Here is a 20,184-nt window from a genome sequence, read left to right as displayed (position 1 = left end):
CCCAGGGCTCTCTGGCTGCTGGTCGTGGTCTCCATGTACCAGCAGCTTGAGCTGGTGTCCAGCAACCTGGCTGCTGGGTGACCTTTCCCAGGTTAAGCACAGCTTGCAAAACCCTCATCCTTCTCTATAGGCCTATAAAATACAACTTTGTTTGTTGTGTCAAACGTTTCACTGGAGACAGGGGAGCTGAGGAGGGACCTCAGGGCTCCTGGAACCTGGCAAACACCCAGAGGGGAGGGCGCTGCGATTCACATCTCAGCCTTTCAGACACCACGTTCCTCCAGGCGAGATTTTTGAGATTTCTTCTCTCTGTCCTGACTTCTGGTAGAGAACAAACAAGCCTGAGTCCTTGGGCAGCATCCTTCTGTTGTCCCCTCCAAGGAGCGATGCCTGGGCGACAGCGGAGCCTCCTCAGAGAGTCGGTGACAAACCCTGGCTGGAGGTTCCTCTCAAGCCTGGCAACCTGCCTCTAGTGGGTTTTCACAGTCAGGGTTGTATGTTTTCCCCCTTTGTTCTTAGCCCTGTTCTTCAGCCCAGAGCTGAGCTTGATGCTGGTCCATGTACTCCACAGATGTGAACCGCTGCTGCTGTGACATCGGTGACCTGCGATGCTGCCCAGGGTGTGTGGGTCTGGTCTGCACTGAGAGCTGCCATAACGATGAACCCCTGCCCAGACAGACACACTCGCATTTCTGCCTCTGCCACAGGGGAGCTTGTGACCTTTTTCAGGTATCTCGGCAAACCGAACAGAAAATCGTGGGCAAAAAAGGTGGTGTGGGCAGGAGGAAGGCAAGGCAGGAGATACTTTTGCAGCCCTGTGCACAGAGGTTCCCACTGGGTTTGTGTGTGTCCCCGCTGTGTGGTCACAAGAGTTCACCTTTGTCTTTGTGTCCCTTGGGGTGTGTGCGCCTTACTGGAGAGGCTGTGACAGCCGAAAAGCCCTGGTGTTGGGCTGTGGTAGGTGGGTAAGGCTCTTTTGGGGGTACATCTGAGCCCCACCCTCCCCTGCAACACCACACATGGACTTTCCCAGGCTCCAACACTTTACCCCAGGCCACGAGACACAAGTGCCCAGGGAGGGTGACAAGTCCCTTTGCACAAGTAGGATCCGGTGTGGTGCAGGGGACAGTGTTGCTCACAGGCATCGTGCCTCCAGCCCGCTCTCTGTGCAGCCCTGAGAACTCCTGCAAATGGCTTTTCCAGCAGCTCCTTCCATGGTGGATTTTGCAGTGTTTCAAGGCAAAGGGGTGGTTTGTACAGCGGTGACCACCCTGCTGCCAGCCGGGGAACAGAGGAGCCCCTTCTGTGCCGCCGTCCCCGCAGAGCAGACAGAGCCCGGCTGTTGGTTGGGGAAAGTTCGGTAGTTTGGTGAAGGCAGGAAAAGGCTCCTGGCAGGTTTCATCTGTTGGAGCCAAGAACAGTCCCGTTAGGAGCTTGTGATCCTTTTTGTTTTTTCTTCTCAAATATATCTATTTATTATTTCTTTTACACTGCTGGCCGTTGCTCAAAGGGATCGGGGCTGCGAGTCCATCCCAGCCGCTGACCGCTTGCTCGCGCCCCATCCCGGCCCCGAGCGCTGGGCAGGGCTTCGGCTCCGGCGCCGTGAAAGCCGCTTTCTGAGCGAGGGCGCGGATGTCCCCCTTGGCCCGGAGCCTGCGCCGGCAGCGGGTGCTGGGGGGGCTCGGCACGCCGGCGCTGGGAAGACTGGGGCAGTGTTCGGGGCCGAGGGCTGCTGAAAGGGCTCAGTGTGTGCCGAGCGTGAGTCACCGGGCTGTATGGCAGCTGGGAGGAGAGCGGCAGAGCTGCTGCAGCAGGGGCCAGCGCCCCAGGAAAAGGCAGTTAAATTAATATTATTAGCGTGGAGTGGAGGCAGAAGGGTCTGAGGAAAGAGGGAGGACGGGAGGCGGGGGTTCCGGGGCAGAGGGGTTAGAGGGACCATCACATCGCACCTGGGGGTGTGTGTGGGGTCAGGGATGGGAGGGGGGAGCGATGGGTCCGTCTGCCCCACAGCTATCAGGGAATCGTTGGGCCGAAAGAGACCCTCAGGATCATCAAGACCAACCATAACCTAACTCTAGCATTAAACCATGTCCCTAAGAACCTCGTCTAAATGCCTTTTAAAACCCGCCAGGGATGGTGACTCCACCACTTCCTTGGACAGCCTGTTCCTATGTCACTTAACCTTCACACGGCTCTGGGTGTCAGACTGAAATGAAGTCTGGGAGAGCTCGGGAAAGCTTCGTGGGGTCCTGAAGGCAGGGACCTGCCTTGTGTCACCCTTCAGTGCCCCGTGTGCCAGTTTGCAGGGCTGCTGCTCCACCCCGGCTGGTGCCAAACAGCCCTGGAGCCGCTGGTTTTCTGTGCCCGTAGCTCGGGCTTGGTCTGGCTGCGCGTTTCCCGCTCTGGCTGATACACACCCAGGCGGCTGCCGGGCTGTGCCAGCCCCTTACGCATCCTCAGCATCAGCTCCGGGTCTCCAGGGATGTCACCTGCAGTGGCAGACCCAGGAGGTAGCTTTTCCACTCCTGGAGCAGAGGACATTGCTGGTGGCTCAGTGCCAGCCCCTGCAGCGCGTGTGGCTTCCTGGTGACATCCCAGCTAGCATGTCAGGGTCTGGCTGCATGTGAGATGAGAAGCAGGGAGGGTTTTCTGGTTTATGTTGAACGCAAACCTGTGTGGGAAGGTCTGGGTCCATCTCAAAAGCTCACAGCCTTATGCATGGGGGTGCCAGCACCCAGAGAGGTCGCCCATGAGGTGTCTGGGGGTTACCTGAGTCCTACTGTCTTCCAGAGGAATTTCGTGCTCAGGTAAGACACCAGCATGTGTGGAAGAGAAGAGTAGATGTCCCTTAAGGGTCAGCTTGCCCCGTCCTCAAGCCCACAGCCACTGAGGACAGCAGGAGGCTGGGACTAGTGCAAAAAGTGCTCCAGAGGTGGTCGATCAGGAAATGCGTCCTAAGCAGATGTGCTTTTTAGTGGGGTTTTAGCTGACTGAACTGCAAAGGGGTTGATCTTTGCTGAAAACTCACACTGGGGACACTTCCCTCTAGCACAGATAAGCGCAGCCCAGAAGCACAGGTTCTCCACAGCCAAGCAAATGAGGAGGGCTGCTGTCCCAGGGCCAGTTTCTCCACCACATCTCTGGTCCATTGATCCATGGGGCCTCATAGCTGACCTCCACAGCTGTGTGCCCGGTGCTGGCCCTGCCAGCTGCTGCCGCCAGGGAGTGTCCCTGCCATCCTGCTCTTCCCACGCTGTCCAGCTCTCCATCCTTTGCCACCTCTCCCTAACGCTGGGCAGACCTTTAAGGCTTTGGGCCCACGGAAGTGACCTCTAAGGGTGTCGCTTCTTTGTTCTGTTGTCACCAGTGGGAGCAGTAGGATGCAGGAGAAGTAAAACATTATGGGCAGTGCGAGATGATGATATAAATGGGCTGGAAGGACCCACGAGAGCCATCATTTTGGCCCTCCACCCTGTGGCAGGATCTGGTTTCCCACGTGAGGCAGGAATCAACCCAGTGTCTGGAGCCTCCCCACACCGAGACACCAGAAACGCCAGAGCCACAGCAGAGCCATCAGCCCGACGGATGGCTGTAGCCACAACCTGCTGTGAATCAGGGCAGGAGCTGGATCTGTGCATTAACTCACTGGCCATGGCAGCCCACAGCATGACTTCACCGTCGGGTGAACATCCCACCATGGAAACCAAACCTCAGGAATGCAGCTGGGTGTGCCGGCTCTCTTCTGCTCTCCCAAGGGCTCTTGCATGGCTAAAATGCTCCCAGGCTAGCAAATTGCTGTTGCTGCCTCTCCCACCCATGGGCTGGGGAGAGATGCCCATGCAAGGGCCGTACCCTGTGCTGGGTGCTGCCCTCCCTTGCACACACAGAAGCAAAGTGCTTTGCTGTGGCATTAATCCAGTAGCCCCAGCCAAGGGGGAGAAAATTCGTGGCCGTGTGCCCTCCTCCCTCTCTCCATCTCTTGCTGGAGGTGGACCCACCAGTGGCTGTAGCAGGGACCAGGCTTTGACACAAGCGATGAGCAGCAGCGGAGCGATGATTAACGGTGAGCAGAGCAGCAGGGCCAGGGATGTCTGAGTCGCCTCTGCCTCTTTCCTAAATTGATTTGGCCAAAAAAGGCTAACGTGAGTGTTTCCGCGTTGGCTGGCCCGGGAGGGGGCCCGGCCGGAGCTCAGGGTCCCAGCAGGCGTGTGCTGTGCCAGGGCTGTATGTTTTTCCACTCGGGCTGGAGAGGGGCTGGAGGCAGCAGCCGGGCTCAGGTGACTCCTTGAACCGCCCTTTCCATCTGACTCATGAGAGACGTCAGGGGTGCTCTCCTGTCCAACGGAAAACACGTCGCCTCGCAGCAGCTCGTGGCTTCTGGGTCTGTGCCAGCCCCGCAGGCAGCAGGGCTTCCCGGGGCTGCCAGCGCAGCACAGTGCGCCCGTGCCCCGAGCCCCGTCCTTCCCCGGCTGGAGCTGGCGCCTGACAGTGACTGTGTTCAGCCTGTGCCCGTGGTTGGCTCTGCGGCACAGCTGGGGCTGAACAGGACAGGTCTGTGGTCCCCGTGGTGGGCAGGAGCAGCTCTGTGGGGCTGCGGGCTCCAGCACTGGCTGCTGGTGTGACATTGCTTTTCCAACCCTCCAACCTAGGGACTTCTCCCTCTTGGTTCTCTCTCATCTACATTTGCTCTTTTGGAGTGTCCAGGATGTGAGTGGTCCCCTCCGGCAGCAGGACGGGTCTTTTCCTTTCCCTCCCAGACCCAAGCGCTCCAATATCCTCCTCCCTCCTTTCTCAATCTGGGCAGCATGACATGTCTCTCTTCTTAACTCCACGTTTCCATCCCTCTAGGCTTTCTCCATCTTCCATCGTCATGGTGCCTGGATGCCATCCTGCAATGGATTCATAGGAAAAACCTAGACCTTGGGGCTTTCTGCGTGAGACTGAACTGAGTAGAGACAAAGGGAAACTGAGGCACACTGAGCTAAGCACTTCTCGCAGAGGCACGCTGGGCTAGGACGGACAAGCCAGGGCCTCTGGCTCACTGTGTCCAGCACAAGGCTGTTTCTATCACGCCACAGAGACAGCCCCACAAGCCATCTGCACCCCCCATGCCCGCTGCTGGAGCTGCAGCATCAGGCTCCCCTGCTCCTTTTGGAAGGGAAATGTTTTCCCTTTCCCCTCCCTTCCCTGCTCGCCAGCGTCAGTCCGGTTTCCCCCAGGCGCTGCTGCCAAGCGCCTCTGGAACCACTGGAAAAAGTATAAAAGCCCTGGGCAAGGCTGTGGGGAGGGTTACTCGCAGTCACAGCTGGATCCAGCTGCTGATTTAAAGCAACAGCACAGCCACACCGGGCTCCCCAGGAGACCCAGGCATTCCCGGGGTGCAAATATCCAAAATAACGCAACTGTGGGGTCCGTGTCCCCTCACTGAGCACCGCGGCCTTGTGGGGTGGCCCTGAGGCAGCTTGGGGACCCCTGAGCAAGGGGTCTGGCCCAGCCATCACCCTGCAAAGCAACTTCCCCTCCTCCCCCATTTCTGGAAGAAATCATGCAAATCCGAGGGGATATGACTCTGAGTAGGGCAGCAGGCATTGCTTTCGGCTATGGCTCAGGTCATTTCAGCAGCCTCCGGTGTTTCGGTGTGAGCTGTGGAGGCTGATGGAGCGGGAGGGAGAGTCCGGCTTTGGGAAGGCAGAAACCTCTTCCCGCCTTCCACCTGCGGCCCCACTTTGGTGAGTTGCTGGGACAGAAATCTCTACAGTGCCCTGGAGTTAATGTATAAAATAACCCACCCTGTGCTGCGGGTCTGGTTTATGGCCCTGTTAACAATGGGTGAGTGGAGGGAACTTTCTAGGCAGGTGGCTGTCCTTCCTGGCATCTCACGTCAGACCCGGATGGTACATGACGTCTGCCCCAGCTTCCAAGCTCACCAACCAACCAGTGTAATAATTAATCTTAACCGCCCCAGGAGGCTTTCTGTGGGCAAGGGCTGGGGCAGAGGCCCTGGGTGTAGCCCCCGATGTCCCACGTGGGAGCAGCGGTGATGGGCAGCTGTCCGGGGCTTACTCTACCTGTTGGAACAGCCCAAGGTGCTTGGAAAATGAATGCACAATGAGAAATGGACGTTCCCCATCCTATCGCATCCAGGATGTTTGCCTGCAAGTGCGTGCAAAGTCCTGACATGGTGTGGGTCTGGCCCAGCTAAACAAATAGAGACTTCAGCGGGATGCCGCAGCCTCGGTCTCCCTCCCAGCTCCGGGGTATGTTGCTGGTGAGTGGTTTAATGAAGAAAAAGCTATAAATGTGACCACCCCGTGCTGCTGGTGTCGGGTCAGGCTGAGTACTTGGTCCTGCTCCAGGTGCTCAGAGGTCTGGGGAGGAGAGGGCTGGTTTGGGTGTCCCCACAGCTCACAGGGCGACAGGACCTTGTTTTATGTGGGAAACCCAGCCTGGGGACAGCAGCGCTGACATGGGCGGTCAGGAGCTGTGAGAATTGCCAGGAGAAAGAATGAGACTTTTTTCTGTGTGTGTATAATTTGCAAGAACAGAGAGAAATCAGAAGAAAGCACAGAGCAGAAAAAAAAAACTTGTAGCAAAGAAACGCAGGCAGCTTTTCCCAGTGAAACGAAACCCAAACCATTGGTGGGAAAACATTGGCTGGGTCAACCTGCCACAAGCCAGTCTTCTGGGATCACATCAACTTCATTAAAAAAGCTCACTTCTTTCTTTGTACTTACATTTTTTTTTATAAAACATTTAAATTCAGGTCTGCTTTGAAATGAAAAGAGGCTTCTTGAAACAAAAAAAAACCAAAACGTTGTGGTTTGCTTTGAGAACATCTAAACCAACCACTTTGGCATCACCCAGTTCTTGCCCTTTCCCTGTGCCCCAGGCGATGCCCTGCAGCCCCGTTAGATGCCGACTCCAAAGCCTTGTGTCCCCAACAGTTGTTTGTCAGGATCTGCAGAGGTGACACCGGGAAGGATGCCTGGGGGCAGATGAGCCTGTGGCACTGGTACCCACTGTCCCTAAGGAAGCCATTGTCACCCTGGCCATGATTGGGGTGTCATCTGGAAAAGTTCATGCGTTACTTTCCCTTCTGCCTCCTTGCACAATGCGTAATATGTCCAACTGTTATTTCTTGCAGGTCCCCTGCCAGCTCTCACGGGACTGTGGTGGCTCAGCATGCCTTGAAATGTCATTGGTGTCGTGCAAGATGAAGGAGCTGGGCTTTCCCATGTCGAGCAGCCCCTGCCACCCAAGAGCCCTTCTCCAGACACCCACAGCTCTGCGCTGTTACCGAAAAGGTACCCATTGCCTCCAAATTTCAGTCTAATGGCTTAGACCTAAGAAATAAGGATACTGGGTGCAGCACCGGGGGAGGGGCAGGGTGAGGGGTCCAGCCGATCGCTGAAGGCAGGGGCAGCAGAGCGGCGGGGCTGTGCTGGTGGTGCAGTGATGCTGCCCTTGGCTCCGCTCTCGGGCAAACAAAAAAATTCAGGTTTTGCATTTTCAGGTTTCGCCCTTCCAGGTTTCACCCTCAGAAGAGGGTTGTGGCTTCCGAGGTAAAACCTGTTCTGGCTGGGAAATGGAAAAAAGTAAGGAGATGGTGTGTGGAGGAAGACTTTTTGAAAGAAAAATGCTTTCAGTTTGGTGTTAGCCTTCTGCTGCCTTTGTGCTTTCCCAGGGTGAAAACGGAGGGCGTGAAAACTTGGGTTTGTTCTAAACTTTTCTGTGTGATGATGTAACAAATGTAAATAACACTGCTTTGTCTGAAGATTCAGCCTTGAAACAGGAGCCAGTGGTGCCTAGGACAGCGATGGTCTCTGTAGCCCCAGACCCGACACTGATTATTTAATGAACATCAGCAGTGACGCTTTGCACGGCCAAACCCCCCCCGGCCTGCAACGCTCCCAGGCAGGACGCGGGGGAGGTGGGAGCGGGGTCTGCCTGCGCAGAGCGGGTTATTTGAACCAAAACCCCGCGCAGCAGCACAGGAGCATCCGGGAAGTCCCCGTGCTGGTGGCTCTGCCACTGCCCTGCACGGAAGCGCCCGCCGGCGGGGCTGGCGGAGCTCCCTGCCGCCAGGAGCCCTCGGCGCCCCGGGCAGAGCCGCTCGGTGCCGGAGCAGCACAGCCTCGGGCACGCTGCACCACGCCGGCTCTGGGCTTGCCAGCTGGAGGTGCTGGGGCATCCAGAGCGCTCCAGCAGCATCGCACACCCAGAGCAGCTGGGCATTCTCTGCGGCTGCAGCAGCCGCTCCAGGGCTGTGTTTGGGGTTTTGCTCCGGCACCCCGTGGCAGGAATGCTGCTGTTCTTGTCCCAGGGTGCGTTGCAAGGAGGGGATGGTGGCTGAGCTTTCAGGGCTTTGCTGTTTGCAACCCTTTGTGCTTGTTTGTGAGGTGTGTCCTCCTCACCCCGCTGTGCAGAGTGGCGTGAATTCCTGGTCGTGTACTGGTGTGCACCCACCACCCCTGTGCTACAGGGATGAGGTGAATCCTTCTTTTATCTGACTCCGGTTGAGCTGCTGCTCAGTGTGGATCTTTAAAGTACCCTGACACTTTCTCTGTGCACCTCACAGCCATGACTTTCTCAGGTCAGGAGTTCAGCAGATACAAACTTTTCTGCACGCAGTGGGAACAAACTAAAAAGAAATCAGAGGAGGTGTGCAGGGACCTTTGGTGGTGATAAGGTCGTGCTGCAGAGCTGGCACAGCCTGTTTGGTCAATGTTTCTCGGGGAGCTTTCACAGCCCCCAGAATGTGGAGCTGCAGGGCATCTGCTGAGCTGCTGTGGTGGGAAAGCGATAAGCCGAGATAAGGAGAAGCGAGTCTGGGGAAAACAATGCAATTTTCCTCCTCAAACTGAGCTCAACTTGGGGGCTTCTTGCAGTAGGGCCAAATGCTGTTTGAGGAGCAGAGGTTTCATGGGTCCCACCATGTGTCCAGCGTCAGAACAGAAGAGCCTTTCCCATGACAAGTGCAGTGTGTCCGGGGACTGTGGGAGAGCCTGACCCTTGGCACTCGTGCAAAATGCAGAGGGGTTGGTGGGGAAAAGGTCTGTGATATCTCTGCTGGGCAGAAAAGTAAATATCCCAAAGGATTTCCTGCAGGCTTCCCAGCCTGGCTTCGTGGTTGATACAAGCAGCTGGTAGTGGTGGCTGGACAACAAAAAGGGAGACATCTGAAATGATGGGAGCTGATTTTCACAGCTGAAAAAGACCCTCAAATGAAATGCTATGTTTAAGAGGAATGGAAGGTCTTAAATCTGCTTCTCAATGGGCAATGAGATGTCCCATGCTGATACGGCTGTAGCAAGGATGCTGCAGAAAAACTGATCTAAATCAGGGCTGAAGGAAGAGTTCGGAAGGACACCTCACCTGCCTGTGGTGCTGGTAGAAATTTGACCTATGAGACAGGTCCTGACATGCTGAGCAGGCACCTTCCTGCTGCGGTCACCCTTACCTTTGGCTCCCTGCAACCCCAGATGACGTGTGGGTCCCAGGAGACGTGTGGGTCCTGGACAGAGCATGGTTACCTGGTGAGGTGGGAGTGAGGCAGTGTTGGTCCCTGACAAGGCATGGGGCCTGAGTGGGGAATATGGGTCCTGGGAGAAATGTGGGTCCCAAGCAAGGTGTGCCTCCCAGGACAGGTGCTCCAGGATCCCAAACCACATTGAACACAGAGACAAAGCTGGGATCTCAGCATCCCTGTGAGAAACTGGGGATGGGCCCCAGCTCCCTTTTGGGGTTCATCCCAAAGTAAGAAGAACAGACCCACATTCCTTCCTCAGAAATCAAATCCCAGCTGCCAGAATCACCTCTCCTGGTGAGCACTGGAATCTTCTTCCCATAACTTTGCAGTTAACAGCTATGGGGCAGGGCTAACACACCCCAGAGTGGGCGCCGTGCCTGGGGTGCTGAAGACCCTGCAGCGTGCTGGGGTGGCCCCCCCAGTCTGCTGATGGGTGAGTGTCCCATCAGCAGCGCGCCAAGGGGAGGGTCCCCAGGGAAAAGTGTGGGGTGTCACCCTTAAACCCCCGCGTCCCCTTCCCCTGCCAGCACTGAGGAGCTCTCTGCCTGCTGGTGCGGCTGGGGGCGGGGGGCAGAGGGGCAGGGCAAGAGTTAACCTACCTGCTCTGCCATCCCTTTTGGCTCCACCTCGGAGAGCGAGGGGAGGGAAAAGGGAAAAGTAGGAAAAGAGAAAAAAAACAGAAGAGGAGGAGGAAGAGGGCAGAGAGAAGCGCCGGACCGCGGGCAGCCCGGCCAGCAGCGGAGCGACCGCCCCGTCCCACTCCCAGCATGTTCCAGTGGTGAGTGACTGGCGGGGAGACGGGACCCCCGGCCCCACTCTTGTCCCGTCCGATACCCTCTGTCCCCTGCCCTAGGCTCCCGCGTCCTGCCCGGACCCGTTTTGCAACGGGTTCCTGCAGAGGGGTCCCCCGTTCCCCTCCTCACCGGGTCCCTTCCGAAGGGTCTCCATCCCATCGAGTGTCTCCCGAGGGGTGCCCCGGGAGCGGCTGGCTGGGAAGGGGCTGCTTGGCTGGGGAGGTTGCGGATGGGAAAGGGACAAAGGACGGCGTCGTTCCCCTGTCCGTCTGTCCCCGTCCCGGGAGCGCCGCTCGCCCCAGGCGCAGCTCTGCAGAGAGCTCCCGGGGGGGGTCTTCGCCCGTCACCCCCGGGCCGGGGAACCCCGAGAATCCCGGGTTTTTGGGGTGTGCGCTCCCAGCGCAAAGCTCATCCGGCCCCGGGGACACCGGGCAGGGCTGGCGGTCGGTCCCGCTGCCCTCCCCGGGGCTGCCTGTCCCCGCAAAGGGCTGGTTCGGGTGGCAGGGCCGGGGAGAGCGTGGCCATGGGGAGCAGCCAGATATACCCGTGGGGTCTCTGTCCCACGGCAGAGCCAGCCTGGGGCCAGATGCCCACGAGGGGAAACATCCACCTTTTGCTTTTTCCCAAACCCTGTGTTTTTACTGGGTTGTGTTTAAACCAGACATCTGTAAGAAGGGGATGTGTCCCCAGACAGCTCAGGATTGGGGACAACTGTCGTGAGCTGGGGCTCTGCTTGCACCCAGCCGGGATGGGCTGATTTTGGAGACATTTGGGTGCTTTCCAATTTGGAGACATTTAGGTGCTAGGAGCATCTTCTCCTAGATGAGGTCCCCCTCTCCCAAACCCTTGGCACTGCCGACAGAAAGGGCTCTATATTCTATATGGCAGTGCCTCCCCGGCTCAGTGACTGCATCTAATTGAGGAGCCAGAAAAATCCAAATAAATAGATAGCCCTGGCCGATAAAAGAGGTTTTCATTGCGGATCAAAAGTGGCTGTGTGCCTCTCTGGGGACGAAAAGTCCCAGTCTCCTGTGGCCTCGCCTGCCCCACAGCATCACCACCTGAAAGAGAAGCTGCCCACCTCTAATTTGGGGGATTATATTTAACCACCCGGGGCACAGCGGTGGCCTGGCCGTCTCACAGGGCAGCTTTTCAGCTTTTCCTGGTGGAGAAAAGGGAGGAGGAGGAGCAGGCTGGGACCTTCTCGAAGCTCTCTCAATGGCACCGACACGGCTGGTGTGTCCTGGTTGCTGGTCCTGGTTGGCCCCGGTGGGAGCTCCGCTGGGACGGGCACGGGTTGTTGCTGTCCCCAGGCACTGCAGCGCCGGGGGCTCCAGGTTGTTGGGGACACTGCTGGTGCCAGGCTGGGAGTTGTGCCCAGAGCAGGGTGCTGGGGCTCAGCAGGGTGATTTCTCTGTGAAGGCGGTGAACCCAAAGCACCTCCCTTGTCTCCTGCAAAGCTGTGGTTCTTGGGCTCTCCAGAGACCACAACCTTTTTTCTCCAAAGTACTTTCCATCTGAGGAGACCACAGAGCAGAAAGACTCAAGATCAGAAAAGGTGCGCACATGACTATCACTCTTTCGCCGCCCCAAATCCTTGGTTTGGTGTGAGAATTGCCTGCGGTTGTGGCTCAGGGTCCCCCCAGTCCCCATCGCTTTTCTGCCAATGGAGGAACAGGGTTTCTTCAGGGCAGAACCTGGTGGTGCCCCCGTGGTCTGCAGAGTCAGACCCATAGGAAAAATCGCAAATAGGTTTTTGTGAAAAAGCAAAAACTGTACTGGTGAGAGCTGGGAAATGGTGTCTGCTGAAGGAAGGAGAAATAAGTTTCTGTGCTGTTGTGCAATACCTCACTGATATACCTAGCTGTACCCAGGCTGCCCACCCCGCCACCTCTTAGTAGAAGATGGAGCTCTCCCCTCACCCCCAGGACAGTGTCATCTGCCTGAGCTGAAGTAAAAGGCAGAGACCCAAGGAAGGTAATGGGGATGAGCGGCTCTATGGGGCTCCTGCCTATGGCAGAGCCTCCCCAGGGTGGAACATGTCTGTGCCAGTTAGCAACAGCCCTACCCATGCAAATTCTTAAACTTATATCAGTAATTCCCTGCCTGCGGTTTTGGGTAACCTCTGGCCATCCTTCAAGCTGGGTATGTTATCACGTTGTCCTTGGGGTGGTAAGGAGTGCAAGGATGGGGTGGGAGCAAGGCTGGGCTCTCAGGATGGGATTAGGGCAACTGGGGTTACTATACAAGGGTGACTGGGTTTATTTCTGCTCAGTGCCAGGTAGTGATGACAGGTTTTACACATTGCTTCGCTGTGCGGGGGTTAAAGTTGCCGCTCTATCAGACCCAAGGGTTTCTAGGAACAGCCTCAGAGCTGTGTGGCCAGGGCTGAAGAGGGTTAAGTGAACGGTGAGATCTAATCAGAACTGCTCCCTCATCAGTTGCAGATGAGTGGCCACATATAAAACCAGATGGGGAATATCTATCCATTTACCCGTAATTACTTATTTCCATGCTTGCTCTTACAATCCACACTAGCGATCACGGTTTTCCCACGTAAACTGCGGGTCTGAAAAATTCTTTGTACTTGAGGGTGAAGCTGGAGACAGAAGCTCCCGAAAGCTCCTCGTTCCCCCATTCCCGTTTGGGGCTCCTGCATTTCAGGGTGGCCAGAGTCCCCTAGTGCAACGCTGACCCCTGCCCTTGGGGGGCCCCACCGAGCAGGTGCGTCGGTACAACCTGTGCCCCAAAACCCCAGCAGCTTCCCGGTGGTCCTGATCACAATTTGGTCCCCAGGGCCGGGAGAGTTTCAAGGTTTTGGTTTGGGTTTTTTCTTCTATCTGGAAATTACTTGGGTTAAAAGCTTCAGATTTCAGCCCCGAGCTCCTTCTCTGAACTGTCCAAAAGTGAAGGCGCCATCTGCCAGGTAGAGAAGATCTTGGATCTTTCTGGCTCTAATGGGGAGGGGGAAGCTGAGGGGCTGTCCCCAGTGGGTGGCACCTGGGCTGGGACATGCTTCTGTCACCGAATGGACAGGTGCAGGAGAGCTGTGAGACTGGTACCACATCCTCCTCCTTCAGCTCCCAAACTGAGGTCCCCTGTACCTGCTGTCAGGGAAAGGGGCTCCGGGGGCCACCAAGCACCTCATGTGTCCCCTCAGCGCAGGAGTGGCTGGACATGGTGCTGTCCTTGGGACGCTGTTAGGACACCGGTGGGCATGTGGAGCCCAGCTGTCACGCCACTGCCCGCTGCACATCTGCATGGGGACATGGCCCGAGGCAGCTGGAGCAGGCAGAGCTGAGGCAGCAGGAAATTGGTGCAGACGTGCCAGCTGTGGAGGGGAGCTCGGAGGCAACACGGTGCGGACGGGCAGAGCCGGCAGCTCCTCTCCTCCATGGCAGAAGGGGGAGAAATGCACCTTTAACTGCATGGAAAAGCAGGTTGGGGGGTATTTGGTGCATCGGTAACCTCTGGGTGCAGCCTTCCTGCTGTCCCAAGGACCGCAGGAGGGTCCCTCCCAAGTCCCAGTGAGCTCCAGGGTTTGTCCCAGGAACCGGCAGCTTCCCAGGTGATGGGTCTGCAGCGGGGAGGTGGGATGACCCCACAAGGGGCTTGTTTTGATCTACCACCCCCAGTTCCCCCAAATCCTGGCCGTGCAGGTATGATTGGCTGCAGGCTGGGAAAATCTGCTTCCAAACTTGAGATCTGCAGTGGTGCAGATCCCAGCGGTGCATCCACCATCCTTATCCTTACATCGCAAGTGACAACTTCTTTTGTCCCGATCTGCCATTGTGAAATGAAACGGCAATGCCTGTTCTATGCTGATTTTCCACCATCTTCCCAGCTCCTGTTTCTCACTGTTGTATAACCTGTGACGCCAGTTTAGGGCCACAGGCGGTAGTTCTGTGTTTTGGAGCTAATGCTTCTGTGGAAAAGACGATTCCCTTCTGCTCTTGTCCTAAATGGCAACTTTCAGGTGGCTGAAACACAGCTTTTCCTTGGGACTTTCCTTCAAAACAGCTGCTTTGCTGAGGGTCTCATCCTGACTTCATCTCTCTTGCTCGACTCGTTTTCTTGTTTCCCACGAACACTTCCTGGCAAACCTGGGTCACCAGGTGACACTGCAGTCACCTGCCACGTGGCTTATGCCTGTCCCTGCGGTTAAGTGTGGCCCCAGAGCTGCCCCACAAGTGGGATGCAGGTGGGAAGAGCATACGTGGACACGTCCCACAGCTCTTCCCACAAGGGTGCTGCCCATCGGAAGGTAATGGGACACAGATTATGAGCATCCTGTGACCTCTCCAGGAGGTGCTTTTGCAGACAAGCCTCTCACCTGTAGTTTCCTCTCTGTAACCCCCCTGTGTCGTCCCTTTAGGAAGAAGACCATCTACAAAACAGGCTGCCTTTCCTTCTTGCTGGTGATCACAGTGATGGTGCTGCAACGGGGAATGGCGCCCAGCCAGTTCATGCAGGGCCAGCAGCAAAAAGAGCTGAGCCCGCCGGAGCCCCTGAAAATGCAGAAGAGAGACAACGACAACACATTCTCCATGACCAGCACTTTCTGGAAGAGCAAGAAGGAGAAAGCACCGCTGAAGGAGGAGGAGAGTGTGATGGCAAAGCAAGTGAAATCCTGGGATGTCACCACTACCAACTGCTCTGCCAACCAGAATTTCAGCAAGATGGACTGGTTCAAAGGGATGGAGCCCAACTTCCAGCAGTTCCTGCTCTATCGGCACTGCCGCTACTTCCCCATGCTGATCAACCACCCCGAGAAATGCAGCGGGGACGTCTACCTGCTCATCGTGGTCAAGTCTATCATCACGCAGCACGACCGCCGCGAGGCCATCCGGAGGACCTGGGGCCAGGAGAAGGAGGTGGATGGCAAGAAGATCAGGGTGCTGTTCTTGCTGGGCATTGCCTCCAAGGAGGAGGAGAGAGCCAACTACCAGAAACTGCTGGATTACGAGAACCACATCTATGGGGACATCTTGCAGTGGGATTTCCTAGACAGCTTCTTCAACCTCACCCTCAAAGAGGTCCATTTCCTGAAGTGGCTGAACATCTACTGTGACAACGTCCGCTTCATCTTCAAAGGTGATGACGATGTGTTTGTGAGTCCCAGCAACATCCTGGAGTTCCTGGAGGACAAGAAGGAGGGAGAGGACCTCTTTGTGGGGGACGTCCTCTACAAGGCCAGGCCAATTCGGAAGAAGGAGAACAAATACTACATCCCCAGTGCTCTCTACAGCAAAAACAACTACCCGCCTTATGCAGGAGGTGGGGGCTTCATCATGGATGGGCCCCTGGCCAAGAAGCTGTACAAGGCCTCAGAGACGCTGGAGCTGTACCCCATCGACGACGTCTTCCTAGGGATGTGCTTGGAGGTCCTCAAAGTATCACCTGTTGGGCACGAGGGCTTTAAAACTTTTGGCATTGTGAAGAACAAGAACAGCAAGATGAACAAGGAGCCGTGTTTTTTCCGGGGTATGTTGGTGGTTCATAAACTGCTGCCTCCAGAGTTGCTGCAAATGTGGGACTTGGTCCATAGTAACTTGACGTGCTCAAGAAAACTCAATGTCCTTTAGCTCAGTCTCTCTGGAGAGCTGGGACTGGAGGGGCTGGACGACCGATCCCTGCTCTGGGATGGGATGAGCCTCTGCTGGTGGCACTAAAGTCCTTCAGGGGCATCTCCCTCCGGGGCAAGGGGGGCAGAGACATTGCGCTCACGGACAGGGTTTGTGATAGTGTTTGTTCCTGTACTGTAATGTGGTTCACTTATCTCCAGCTGGGTTGGGGGTTGTTGAAAATGAAAAGAGAAAAAAACAAAAAAAAAAAAAGAAAGAAAAAGAAAAAACAAATCTAGCACAAAATGCAGAGAGAGAGAGAGAGAGGGCAGAGGGGTCTGTGCCCTGCTTTAGGTACTGCCTCCACCAGAGTGATGAACAGCGGGGTGGGGGAAGGCAGGGAGGAATGTGGCACAGGCATTTTCTGGACATTTGCAGGGTCTGGCTATCCAGGGAAGCCACTCCAAGGGAGCCAAGTGGTTTTGAAGTATGTGAGGCCCCAGGACTTAAAAGTCAAGGGGATTTTATTTGTTATCTCATCTCAAATTTCTCCTCCGTGCAAGATTTGAATGACGTTGAACCTGTGTGCACTGGGTTCAGCCCTGCCAAAGTCCTCTCTGTGTCCCCACTGCGTGGCTGGGGAAAGGGCCTTTCCCCTGTGGCCAGACCTCACCAGCCCCTGTTACAACTGCTGGGTTTCAGCTGGGCAGTCAGGGGATTTGGGGCCTTTGTCCCCTATAGATGGTCCCAGACGATGGTGGCTCCAGCACCAGCCCGGGCTGTGCTTGGTTCCCCAGCTGCGCTGTGCGTGCACTCAGAGGAATGCAAGCAGCCAAAATTCCTCAGGGATTTGTTCCTTCTGGCAGGAAAGGACGGGACCGGCTGCCCTTGCCCACGGCCAAGGAAGCAACAGAGAAACTTGGTTGTCCCCAGCTGGAGCAGCCCAGGGGTTTATCATACCTGGGACCCAGCTCTGGTGCCGCCGTCACAGGTGTTTGGTGCAGGGACACCCTCCCCTTGCATCAGGACTACTCTGGTGGGGTTGTTTTGGAGGGGACAACAGCCCCCAGAGACCCTGCACATGCCCATGTTGGACTCAACCCCAGTTTTGCAGCGAGTGTGATGCTCCAGGCCAGCTTGGAGAGCATTGATCCCACCCTGGCACGCAGAGCAGGGTCCAAGGCTGCTGTTACGCGCCACGTCTGCTGCTCTCAGGATTGTTGCAGTGCTTGTTTTGACAGGATGATGCCAAGGAGCACAACAGGGAGCAGTATCATGAGACATGACCCTTTATCTTTGGGCCGAAAGGGCCACTGGAGCTGCTGAGTGCAGCCCCGAGCCAGCTGCTGTGATGGAAAACCCCTGACGCAGAGAGACACGTGGCCACGCCGGGGCCACAGATGCTCTTCAGCCACTGACTGCAGGTGTGAGCAAAGCCACAGACATGTACAAAGCCACCCGTGTGCACGGTCCCCGACATGCCAGCCCGCAGGCTCTGCAGACGCCAAAGTCCCCGTGCGCAGGGCTTGCACTTGCAGATGTCCCTGCACAAGGGTGGACCCGCAGCACACCCACAGCCCCGATCCCGCTGTGAAACACAGACACGTGCACTCGCTCTCTCTCCCTCGATGGTGCCAGATATTGAAAGGAAAAAGTTTTTACTACCTCAAAGGTCCCCCTGTGCAGTGCCTTTTTTTTTTTTTCCTCTTTCCTTTTCTTAATGTGTTTTGGAAATGGGCCTGGTTCATTTACTCCAAGTCTGTGTGTTCCCCGGGTTAGAAAACAAACAAAAAAAAGGGCATAAACCAGCCAAAAAAAGACACCCTTGTGCCAAGCTACACCGCTTGTCGGCAAACGTCCCTTGTCTGCTCAGACGATGCACATTTGAAGAGGAGGAAGAGAACGACCCCGTTGCTGCCCTGGGCTCGGCCACTGGTGACAGGGCCGGGACAACACTGTGAAGTTTTGTTTTCCGATGCACCCAGTGGCACCGTGTCCCTGGGGCAAGTGCCACCAGTGCCGGGCAGAGCCCCAAGGGCATTTTCAGTCCTCACCGGGCTGAGGTGGCACACACGCTCCTTCACTTTCCTGTCCCCTCCCTCCTTCCAACAGGACAACGTTCAGAAATACTTTCCAAATTGACACCTCAGTAATATATGTCAGGTACAGTAGGCTGTATGTTTATCCTACATGCAGGGACAGCTCCTGCTCTCTATAGCAACACGTACGTTGAGCCAGGGCTGCATGCAGAAATCTCTCCATGTTGCTCTTCACCTGGTGGGACCTGTACAGAGAAACCCTGTAGATTGATGAATATTCTAGTTTCTAAATAAAGGTTGAAAGAAGAAGAAAAAAAGAATAACAGAACAAACAAGAAACAAACTCTCACCTTGTGTCGTTGCTAGCGGGTTTCTGCTGGTTGGGAAGTAAACCTGGTAATGGGTTCCAGTGGCCAGGCGGCTGCTGGGAGCGGGCGTTTGGGCTGTGGCTGCTGTGCTTGGCTTGGCACGGTTCCTCGCGGAGCCTGACATGGTATTTAACACAAGCCAGGGGATTTTTTTTTGTCTCTGGTCCATATACTCGTCCAGCTGCACTTCAAACCCCCGTAAACTTTGGGTCATCCTGGCGCCCTGCAGTGACGCGCTCCACACCTCACCTGTGGGAAGAGCTACTTCAGCAGGTTTGGAAGCTCACCTGTTTTGTGGAGCACCCTCTCCCCATGTTGAAGGAGATCTCCACCTTGCTGTCCCCACCACCCTCTCCACGGCAGGATCTTGCTTACTTTTTGTTGCCCCAGCCAAAGCACAATGGGACACGTGTGTCCACAGTGACCTCGCAGTGGAGTAAGTCATCTGCAAGGACCAATCTGCGTCAGGTTTGAGCCTGGCTGGGGTGAGGAGGAGGAAAGCCCTGGATGAGCCCATGGGTCTCACCTCCGTGTTTGGGCTTGCACCCAGTTTGGCTGCTTGCCATGACGATGGGGAGCAGAGAGGCCAGCAAAGGGGCCTGGGACATGCTGGACTTGGCAGGCTGGGCCACCTGCCAGCAGGTCCAACTTCTCTGTGGTACCCAAGATGTCATGGGTGGGGAAATAAAGCAAACGCAGAGTGGATGCACTTGTGGCAGCTCTTGCCCTTTCTCTCCCCAAGGTGACACAGGGCTCTCTCCCGCTGCTGTGGGACTCCTCACAGGGTACCAGCGCGTGTGAGCAAACACTCCAGCCAGGGATCCAGAGTGGGAGCAGGACCCGTGTTCTGGTGTGGAAGTGGGGCTGAGCCTCACGGTGCAGGGCTGAGGTCAGCTGCAGGACAGGGAGGCGTTACAGCAAGGACAGGGGGCGGGAAGGTTCGGTGCACCCCAAAACCCCGTTGTTCGGCCTCAGACACACGTGACCGGGACACACACCCCCACACAGACCCGCGGGCGGCTGCTGCCCCCTGGCGGCCAAGGCCGGCGCCGCGCTCCGACCATTTGCCAGCGGGGCTGGCGAGCTAAGATGGCTGATGGGCGAGCGCTGGGGGGAATGGGAAACGACACACAAACCCCCTCCTCGGGGCTCCAGCAGCGGCAGCACCCTCCGGCCAAAAGCGATCGCTCCCCCGCTGGTTTTATAGTGAACCACTTACATGCAGGGAACCTTCTTGTCCTCCAGGAGCAGCATTTGAGAAGCTGCATTCCATGGCAAAAGGCAGCTCCTGGTGTCACACACACAGCCAGAGCAGAGGTCTAAGATCAGTGTCCACCCCCTGGGAAGCAACAGCCCACAGGACGCCAGCCAGCTACACCCCTTGCCACCACAACTGCCCCAAAACAACAGCTGCCCCCATTGTTTTCTGCCCTCAGGTGCCAGCCCTGTCCCCTCACATAATTAGTGCCAGGGGACTGGGCAGGACCCGCTGCCTTCACCCCTGCCCCGGTGAGAGCACTCGCCCTTCCCAAACCTGAGGAACATCCAAGGGAGGTGGCTGTTCAAGGCAGCAAGCACAGGTTCTTCTCCAACCCCATGTTTCCATGGATTTGCTTCACACTTGACAAGCCAAGAGAAGAGGCAACGCCTGTGAGAGCATGAGTGAGGTGCATGGCCTTGGTACAAGATCCAATTTACTCATTTGTTTTTTAAAAAAAACAATTAAAAAAAGCAATTGGCTGGCATGCAACAATACATACATCTTCAAGTATGGGTTGTGGGCATGGGGCTTACCTCGACTATCCTATTCCTTCCCGCAAGCAGCGCACACGGATGCTGTGGGAGCCGGTGCAGAGAGCAGGAACCGCACCAGGAGCTGCTGCCTGTGGC

The 20,184-nt window shown here is 56.3% G+C and overlaps 1 protein-coding gene across 2 annotated transcripts; it reads left to right on the top strand.

The window, feature by feature from the left end:
* Positions 1-555: 555 nt before the first annotated feature.
* On the top strand, positions 556-18,246 carry B3GNT7 (UDP-GlcNAc:betaGal beta-1,3-N-acetylglucosaminyltransferase 7). Of its 2 annotated transcripts, XM_021280537.2 has the most exons (3): positions 556-729; positions 7,145-7,304; positions 14,699-18,246. In XM_021280537.2, the coding sequence occupies exon 3, from the start codon at positions 14,754-14,756 to the stop codon at positions 15,906-15,908; it is 1,155 nt and encodes a 384-aa protein (XP_021136212.2). In that variant the 5' UTR covers positions 556-729; positions 7,145-7,304; positions 14,699-14,753; the 3' UTR covers positions 15,909-18,246. The 2 variants fall into 2 exon arrangements, with proteins under 2 accessions (XP_021136212.2, XP_005513295.2); XM_005513238.3 differs by lacking the exons at positions 556-729; positions 7,145-7,304 and adding an exon at positions 8,307-10,307.
* Positions 18,247-20,184: the final 1,938 nt, after the last annotated feature.

Source organism: Columba livia, chromosome 9, assembly GCF_036013475.1.
Source record: "Columba livia isolate bColLiv1 breed racing homer chromosome 9, bColLiv1.pat.W.v2, whole genome shotgun sequence".
Lineage (NCBI taxonomy): Eukaryota > Metazoa > Chordata > Aves > Columbiformes > Columbidae > Columba > Columba livia.
This window is presented reverse-complemented; position numbering and strand designations above follow the sequence as displayed.